Source organism: Bombyx mori, chromosome 27 (genome assembly GCF_030269925.1).
Source record: "Bombyx mori chromosome 27, ASM3026992v2".
Lineage (NCBI taxonomy): Eukaryota > Metazoa > Arthropoda > Insecta > Lepidoptera > Bombycidae > Bombyx > Bombyx mori.
The window spans coordinates 9,643,017-9,652,139 of NC_085133.1; the positions used below are offsets into that span (position 1 = coordinate 9,643,017).

At 39.6% G+C, this 9,123-nt stretch overlaps 1 protein-coding gene across 1 annotated transcript; it reads left to right on the top strand.

The window, feature by feature from the left end:
- Positions 1–2,880: 2,880 nt before the first annotated feature.
- On the top strand, positions 2,881–8,787 carry LOC110385171 (uncharacterized). Its single transcript, XM_021347929.3, has 2 exons — positions 2,881–3,294; positions 4,482–8,787. Exons 1-2 carry the CDS (start codon positions 3,207–3,209, stop codon positions 5,759–5,761), a joined length of 1,368 nt encoding a protein of 455 aa, XP_021203604.2. The 5' UTR covers positions 2,881–3,206; the 3' UTR covers positions 5,762–8,787.
- The last annotated feature ends 336 nt before the right edge of the window (positions 8,788–9,123 follow it).

Consider the following 9,123-nt stretch of genomic DNA (forward strand, 5'->3'; position numbering starts at 1 on the left):
TTATCTCAAAACCGAATGGCAGTAGTATTTCACGGCAGATATGGATAGGGTGGTGGTGCTGCGGAGGTTCCTACTACAAGTATAATCAGGAGAGACGAGAATTTAAGAAGGAGATGATAATTGAGGAAAAGAAACTGCTACTATGGGTAAATTGAAATAATTTATTGGCAAATGGGGTCTTTGGTTCCAAGATAGCGGATGAAATGGTATCCCTGGTGGAAAAGATAAATTTTTCAGCTTACGTAATATTTCATGTCTGTGAGTAAACAGATAAGCTATTTGTCATGCTTTATTTTTCGGATTGGTAAATGACCGGAAAAGTCAAAAATTCGAATTGACAACACACAGATTGGTAGGCTTCAATGCGCACAGCCAAATACTAAATTCAAATTAATTATTGTAATTCCAACAGAAAATACGACTGTCGAAACGGGTTTGCCCAATTTAAAAGAGATAATTTCGAATTTATGTAAATCATTTGTCAAGTTCGTACTACTACTCTATTGTTGTTTCTCATTATCATTCCTTTTTTTAAACATATTGTGCCAAAGACATTCATACAGGTATTTCTAGAGATGAGAAAATAATCTAGAAACTGCGACTGGGGATTACTGGTAGTTTCCGCCATTAGGAGCGAGCATAGGGTCGGATTAGGGTCGGAAAAGAAGCATATTATCCAGTATGATCATTTATTATTGAGGTTGGACACCGCTAGATAATAACCAGAGTAATAACATTATTGATTAGCTTAACCTATGCCGTAGGTGGAATTGAAGCCTTCAACATAATAGTCGGAAATTTGAAGACTTTCTATTCACTTTGAAAATTTGCAGCCATGTCAAGGACCGATTAAAACCCAATAATAACTTCATTACTTTGAACGAATGTACTATCAGAATCACTAAGATAAACAAATTATGTCTAAATGTTACTAATTTTATTATGAGTTCTGCTTGTTATTACCGCGATTCCTTAAGATTTATTTAAAAACTTTAAATTGTGTTAACGGAGACCAGTGGTGACCAATGAGGTGAGAAGTAGCCTTTTTTTTATTATTTTTTTATTGCTTAGATGGATGGACAAGCTCACAGCCCACCTGGTGTTAAGTGGTCACTGGAGCCCATAGACATCTACAACGTCTAAATGCGCCACCCACCTTGAGATATAAGTTCTAAGGTCTGAGTATTTTTACAACGGCTACACCACCCTTCAAACCGAAACGCATTGCTGCTTCACGGCAGAAATAGGCAGGGCGATGGTACCTACCTGCGCGAACTCACAAGAGGTCCTACCACCAGTAAAAAAGTGAGTGTAGGTCTCTTCATATGCACTCCATTCTTTTCGATCTATTCTCTTTCGCGACCAGTCCCCACCATCTATTTTGATTAGGTCTATTCACCTCATTGGTTGTCTGCCCAGTAGATAAATAGATACTTCTAAAAATTTACAAATAGACAAAGTTGTTTTCGAATTTATAATATTAGCTATATAATGTAGACATTCTAAGAGTTTATGAGTATTTTTTGATTTTCATCTGATTATAGTCTATAAACATAGATTTTCCTCTAAATCAATTCATCTCTACCTATGAAAACTATATAAGAATCGGTGCTATAGTACCAGAGATTTGCAACTTTTCATAAAATGAAGCATAACTCTATTTAAACTTTATTTCCAGCCATACGTAAATTACGTTTTGAATAGCTAGTATTGTAAAAATCAACTGCATAAGCAGTTTTCCTATTGATTTAGTGTCATCTGGGAAGCCCAATGCGGGGCTAATCATACTAATATAGTCGAGTTAGATCCGCCAATTTAAATCTTCAGGTCCTGAAAGATGGAAAGCTCTTTTAGGCACGGCACGGACTTTATTGAAGTAAGGTCAGACAAGATTCATAGGAAAAAATGTAACTTAGACAAAATCTAAGTTATTTAAATAGGCCTTTGCATGTACTTTTCCATCGCCATGACTTTATCTGCGAGTTATTTCAGACTCCAAATATGAAATCAAGATTGTAACCAAAAATAATTTAACTGTTTTGCCATAATGAATTCAGTGAGGTAACTTATTATACTGTAATAATAATACAGGTAATGTTGGAGTGTGGAAACAGTGTTTGGAAACTTTAAACTGTGTTAAAGGCCCTTCAACTACAAACAAGAAATATTATCATAATTAACGGCTTTAATACGAGCAAAATTAAAAATTCAAATGAATTTAGTAGGTACTTAATTAGATAATAATATTATTTTCAGTTTGAAATAAACATAGGCTAAGATAGCTTGTCCTGAAAAATATATTTTTTCGTTATTCTGTAAGAATGTGCCGAGCTAGGCGATCAATGACACCTTTCTGGAAGCAAGTAAGTCAATATTAGGAGTATTCAAATACATACAAATCTACACGTCCTTACGGATCCATCAGATCCAATAACTCTTGCATTAGATACCTTCAGCTCTAACACTAGGAGCAAGCTGAGGAACCCCGGTAACCGTACTCGTCGAACTCGACAAAGAGGTCGACGTGCAACCTAACCCATGCATCAGCCCGCTGAGTTTCTCGCCGGATATTCTCAGTGGGTCGTGATTCCGATCCGGTAGTAGATTCATTCGCGAAGCAATTGCTCTTGAGTTATAAGGTCTCCTTCGGAGGTGCTCGGGCAGTTGTTAGCAAATCCCACCCCTCCTGGCTGAGCCTTTGCTCGCCCACCTGTCCTGGTGAAGCTGGAAAGGCCTCCGGGCTATCAGTAACGTTTCAATCAGATTTTTTTTTTTAAAAAAACATACAAATCTAGGGGTGAAAGGTTTAAGGGAAATTTTTGCAGCATTTATAGAAGAGTCATTTAAAGTTTAAAATTTGGAAAAATATCATTACAAAAAACACTTTTTCACCTATTTGAATGGAGTAAACATAATTGAAGTTCAATTAAAAACTGTTGATACTAATACCAAATAAAACACGTCTTATAAAGATGAATATCGCGAATCAAGCGAAATGTCGTTAGACAAAAATAGTTTTTCACCCCTCGATATCATAATAATATCTTTTCCTTGTTTTGTAATTGAAATGCTTCCGTATAAATTGACTCAAATTATAATTTTTCTCCTGTTTTGGGTACCAAAAGTGTAAATTAATTATCGACCTCACTCGAAAATTCCAGTGCTTTGCCGTATCGAGTGTGACCTTAAACACGATTTCATCTGGGATGTGTATCGGGTTTAACGCGTCACTGTTCTCAGACCTGAAGAGGAGTCGAGAGATACACTTGGATAAGGATTCGGAGTCATGGTTAGGTATGAAAATTTTACTAGCAGTAATAGAGAAATAATTAGCGTGTGTATTGTATCAAGTGTTGTAATTAAGCAAAGGTTCAAATAAGACAGAAAGACACGAATAACAATTCTTCTAGAGGAGTAGTCGTTTCAGTTACCTCAATACTGAGGGTCGTGACCACCTCCTCGCAACAAGAGTTTATTGCGGATCATTCCACGCCATTTGCTCTTATCTGCCGCCGAGTGAAGAACATCGTGAACTGTGGTGTCGAGGGTAGTGCGGATCTGGTCCGTCCAACGTGATGAGTCCCTACCCCGTAGTCTTCTTCCGTCCACCTTGCCAGTCACCATTAGCTTCTCCAAGCTACCGTTATCCTTTCTAGCAATGTGGCCAAAGTATTCCAGAACTCTACGTAGGCAGATGGTAGAAAGCCTCGTCTTTATCTGGAGTTCATGGAGGATCGACACGTTGGTGCGACGTGCTGTCCGGGGAATTCCTAGCATCTTTCACCAGCACCACATCTCGAATGCACTAATTTGGTTGCGGTCGTGTATGCCTAAAATTGTTTAATTTTAGCAGTATGTTTTAGCTTGAGAGGAAACCGCCCGTCTTAGACATAACCGACGAACAATTCGTTCAGAAAAAAATACATTGGCTATGTAATAAAAAGTTAAACTACGCAAATAAACTCACCACCGATGTCGTAAATTATTCGAACTTATACTTAAATTTAGCTAAGGAAATAACCGCGAAGAATGTTTTATAATTTACTTCTACTTCTATATCGTTCCCTCATTACTGAGGATCGCGACCACATGCGACGTACTTCCAATGTGCTCGATCATGGGTGGTATGGACTGCATGGTACAGACTACCACCGAGTGCTTCTCTTGCCAGATCTGACCATTTGGCTGATGTTCTGCCCACGGCGCGCTTTTCCTCTATTCGACCCGTAATTATGAGCTTCTCTAATTCATGTCTGGGAGACCGCATGATGTGTCCGAAGAAGCTCATAACACGTTCCCGGCAGATGGAAGAGAGCCTTTTTCGGATGTCTAGCTGCCTTAGAATGGACTCGTTTGTTCTCATGGCAGTCCACGGTATTCGCAGCATCCTATAAAATTTACGTTCTACTAAAGATCTAATTAGTTTTATTGTTCCATTGTATTTGAATCATAACTAAATATGCTATAACATATTCTTTCAGCATCACTGATCGGGATAACAACACTAATGGGATGTCTCTTCACTTCGCTAATCATAGACAGAATTGGCCGGAGACCTGCAGTTCTTATCAGCTCAGTTCTCATGGTTTGCGGTTGGATAACATTCAGCTTGGCTTCATCGTTTTCTGCCTTATTATTAGCAAAGATATTTCAAGGAACATCTGAGGGTCTTGGGACCACAATGGGCGGTATTTTTATTGCAGAATACAGCAGTCCAAAATACCGTGGATCTTTTATAGCAACAATACCTGCTGCGTTGTTAGTTGGTGTTTTATCTTCACATTCACTTGGTTTGTTTTACAACTGGTCTCATATATCTCTAATACTATTATTTTGCTCTTTACCTGGATTGATAATTGCTATATTTACACCGGAATCACCGACTTTTTTGGCGACTAAAGGGCGCTACGATGAATGCCGCTGGCTGAGAGGTCCAGAGGACGATGACGAAGTGGAAAAAATGATCGAGGCCGATATGATCGTCAAAAAACCCAAGAAAAGTTATACAAAGAACGTGCCGAAATTGATTAAGGAAAACTTAACATACTTTATTATGTCGTTCAAAAAGCGCGAATTTTACATTCCAGTATTTATAGCGATACATTTGAATGCTATTTTTCAATTTTCTGGTGCTATTGTCTACGATTCGTATCCTTTGGACATTCACACAGCATTATATGGTACGGATATTTATATGTTTAAAGTAATCGCATCGCTTGATATGGAAAGAATGTTGTCTACTGCTTTAGCAATTTATTTAACTTCTAGAATAAGAAGGCGTCCGCTCTTATTCGCGTTTGTAGGGTTGAATGTACTAGCGTTTCTGTGTGTGGCCGGATACATATACGCTAGGCGTCACAATCTTCTTCTACCTTTTGACCATATTATTATAGCTATTGTGATCTTTTTGCAACATTTCCATATGTTCACCAGCGGAGCTGGCGCTACTTCTTTGACCACAATACTTAGTAATGAATTATATCCAATGGCAAATAGAGGTTTGTGTGGATCAATTTGTAATGCATTTTTCTCGATTCACATGTTTGTAAACATCAAAACCGCGCCGTATTTATTCTCTCTGATTGGTGTAGATGGAACGTTTTGTGCCTATGCAGTGGTGCTGTTTTATAGTCTGGTTGTGTCTTATTATATGGTACCGGAAACTAAAGATAAGACTCTTCAAGAAATAGAAGATAAACTCAGAGGATATTCTATAAGTCATCGTGGTGAAGCTATGAAATTAAAAGATGTTGAGTTTTGAGGATATTAAGTAAAATGTATTCGACAAACAAAACATTTAAAAATCGGAATCAAAAGTTCAAAGACGATAATTTATATCAAACATGAGCTGCAGTCATATGAGTAAATATTTCTTGTGCAAAAAGTCGGCTGTTTTTAAATCTATGACATTTAAACTAGTATACCTATCTAATTTATTAAAATATATAAGGGGGCACGAAGGGTATGTAGTTCTTGCCGATCCGCAGATGTTGGGACCGAACCGATGGATGTTTTTAGGTCTCTACACACCAAACGACTGCCCTTGCACCTTCTCACCCGAAGCCGATCTCCGCCTGGGGTCAAAACCGGGGCAGTGGGGTTCCCACGGTCAACACTACAGCCAGACTGGCGGCGCCACCACGAGTATACAAGACCATCGGGTCTTCAAGGCGATCGTCGACGTCAAAGAGTTAGAGGAAACTTTTGGCCCAGGCCAATAAGAATTCAAAAGCGGTCGTAATGTGACGAAAAATTTGGCTCGCTCTGTTCGCAGGCCGTCAACGTCTGCGACTGAAGTCGCAGAAATGAAGGCAATAGTTTTTGAAAAACCTCATTAAAGTTTGAGAGAGATAGCCCCCGAGCTTTCTGTGTACCACGACTCGATCCGTACCATTTTAAATGATCACTTGAGTGTGAAGCATGTTGCCGCTCGACTAAGCCTAAAAGACCTTAATTTTCTGCAAAAACTCATTCTCTTATGAGTCGCTGAGGACGAGCGTAAAGTCGATCAAAATCACGTTTATTTAATAATTTATTTATTTAGTCTACTTACAAATTAAGAGCATAAACCAAAACATTTGTAAGGTATTAATAATTAGCTTAAGTAATTTCTAACAAGAACAACAAGTGAACGCTGCAAACCATCATGGAATTTTTACTGGTGGTAGCACCTCTTGTGAGTCCGCACGGGTAGGTACCACCGCCCCGCCTATTTCTGCCGTGAAGCAGTAATGCGTTTCGGCTTGAAGGGTGGGGTAGCCGTTGTGACAATGCTGAGACCTTAGAACTGTATCTCAAGGTGTGTGGCGCATTTGCGTTGTAGATGTCTATGGGCTCCAGTAACTACTTCATACCGGGTGGGCTGTGAGCTCGTCCACACATCTAAGCAATAAAAAAAATATATATTTATATCGATTTCCGGATGTTAACTGTTTTATTTGAATATTGGAAGGTCAAGCAATGATAAAGAATAATTAAGCGTTTTAGGCCTTCACACAAGATCATCAATGTGAACAAATATTTGATCAATCACTCAACAGATGCCATCTTTTTTTCCGCTACCTATTCTGCCATAAGTTCTGTTACAAATTAAAACACATTTTTCTAATGAAATAACGTAATACTATTATAATTTATACTTGCATATTTATTAAAGTCTCCGCAAAAAATTCAAAAATATTCTATTTGAAATGGCCACTTTTGGCTTTATACAGGCTTTTAATCTATTTGGCCACGAATCTATGGATTTACGCATTGGTTTCCAAGAGAAATTTCGCCACAGCTTGCTTCAAAGGTTTTTTAAAAGAATCAATGTCGCCGTGTCGTTTAAAGCAGGCCATGTCCTCTAAAACTGACAATAATTTGAAGTCTCAAGAGTTGAGGTCTGGGCTAGATGAGGGCCAGTCTTCGGCTCTTATAATGTCCATAACGTTCGTGTCAAGCCAGGCTTCGGTAGTTCGTGCCTTGTGACCAGGTGCAGAGTCCTGTTGGAAATTCCACGGCATATTTTTAAAAAGTGTATTGCTCAGAGGTTTCACAACATAATCCAAGACTGTATGTCTTGATACACTTTGGCTGAAGTTTTCACTCCTTTTTCACAAAAATGTAGTTTTATGACTCCTTGATAAGACACGCCCCACCAAACCATCACTGACGCAGGATGATGACCACGTTGTACCTTTCCGGCCACTTGAGCAGCTTCTTTAGAGCTGTGAGCGTACACTTTATCATTTTGCTTATTGTAGTGTTCTTCAATTGTGGAAAAATTTTCATCGGTAAAGAGTATTTCTGGCAAGGCATTTCTGTGCCCTTCGCCTGCGTATCGCGACAGAAGGCGTTTTGATTGATCTACTCTCTTTAATTGTAAAGATTGATTTAGGGCATATCCTGCCGGGTGATGGTGGACCGCGTTCCCCCGACCGCTCTGGGGGAAGGTGTAACGCGGCGCCATCAAAGCGGGCTCTCGGCCCGCTGAACGAGGGAACCGGTGGTCGTGTCGCTGGCGGCCACCGGTCCGGCGTCCGTGGGACGGTGGGATGGATGTAATGTGCTCTGCGTCAACCCTGTCCCGCCGTTTCAATAGCCCCGACTGGGCTCCGGCCCGGTCCGAGGTAGGGCGCCGGTTGTGAGCGGCAGGAGTTTTTAGTGAGGTTCAACTCCCACATACCCCACCTGCCGCGCGGGTGGGGATCCGGCGATTTTCTAATGTGGAAAAAAAAAAAAAGGGCATATCCTGTATATTGACGATAAGCACCGAGCTTCAGGTCTTGTTTTATAATACGCGACAGAGTCTTTCTGGTCTTTTCTGGTCTTCGACAGACGAAGTGTTGTTGTATCTGTTGATAGTACGATATACGAACATACGGCTGACACCGAGCTTTCGAGGTGTCTGGAATATGACCGACGGCTCCATACCCACTCTGCGCAAGGCGATCACTGCAATCCTATTTTCTTTAACACCTCATTTCATATTGTAATGAAAACGAAAAAAAAAGTGAAATGGTGCAAAATCGAAAGAAGTTTTTAAAATACGTGTTCCAAATTCAAAATAATTAAAAAGTTGAAAAAAAAAAGAAAAGTTTTTATGTAACAGTATTTGTATAACCAGACTAGTTATTTATTATACTAGATTCCCCGGGCGAGACAATGCCATGGAGCAACCACCTTATTCACTAGATATAGCTCCAGCCGACATCTTTCTTTTTCTTACACTCAAATTATCACTTCGTGGTACCCGTTTCCATAAAATGTTTTGTAAAAATGTTTGGATGATTAGATTATAATTATATAGCATACTTTAAAGGTGATAATATAAATTTGGATGAATAACTAACATTTTGTGTATTATTGATGTTTTCACAGTACTTTCTTCTCAGAGTAGTTAGAATGTTTTATTTTTATTGCCCTTGTAGGCAGACGAGCATACGGCCCACCTGATGGTGGGTGGTTACCGTCGCCCACGGATTTCAGCAATGCCAGGGGCAGAGCCAAGCCACTGCCTACCGCTTAATAATCTCCACAAGCCTCTTTTGAAGAAGGGCATGTCATAGCGCTCGGGAAACACCGTGGAGGGAGCTCATTCCATAGCTGGATGGTACGTGGTAAAAAAGACCTCTGGAAACG

Excerpts from the sequence above, each read along its gene's own strand:
- LOC110385171 (XM_021347929.3), top strand. The coding sequence starts at position 3,207 with ATGTGTATCGGGTTTAACGCGTCACTGTTCTCAGACCTGAAGAGGAGT. Across the intron at positions 3,295-4,481 it reads GGATTCGGAGTCATGGTTAG|CATCACTGATCGGGATAACA; the intron begins GTATGAAAATTT and ends ATATTCTTTCAG.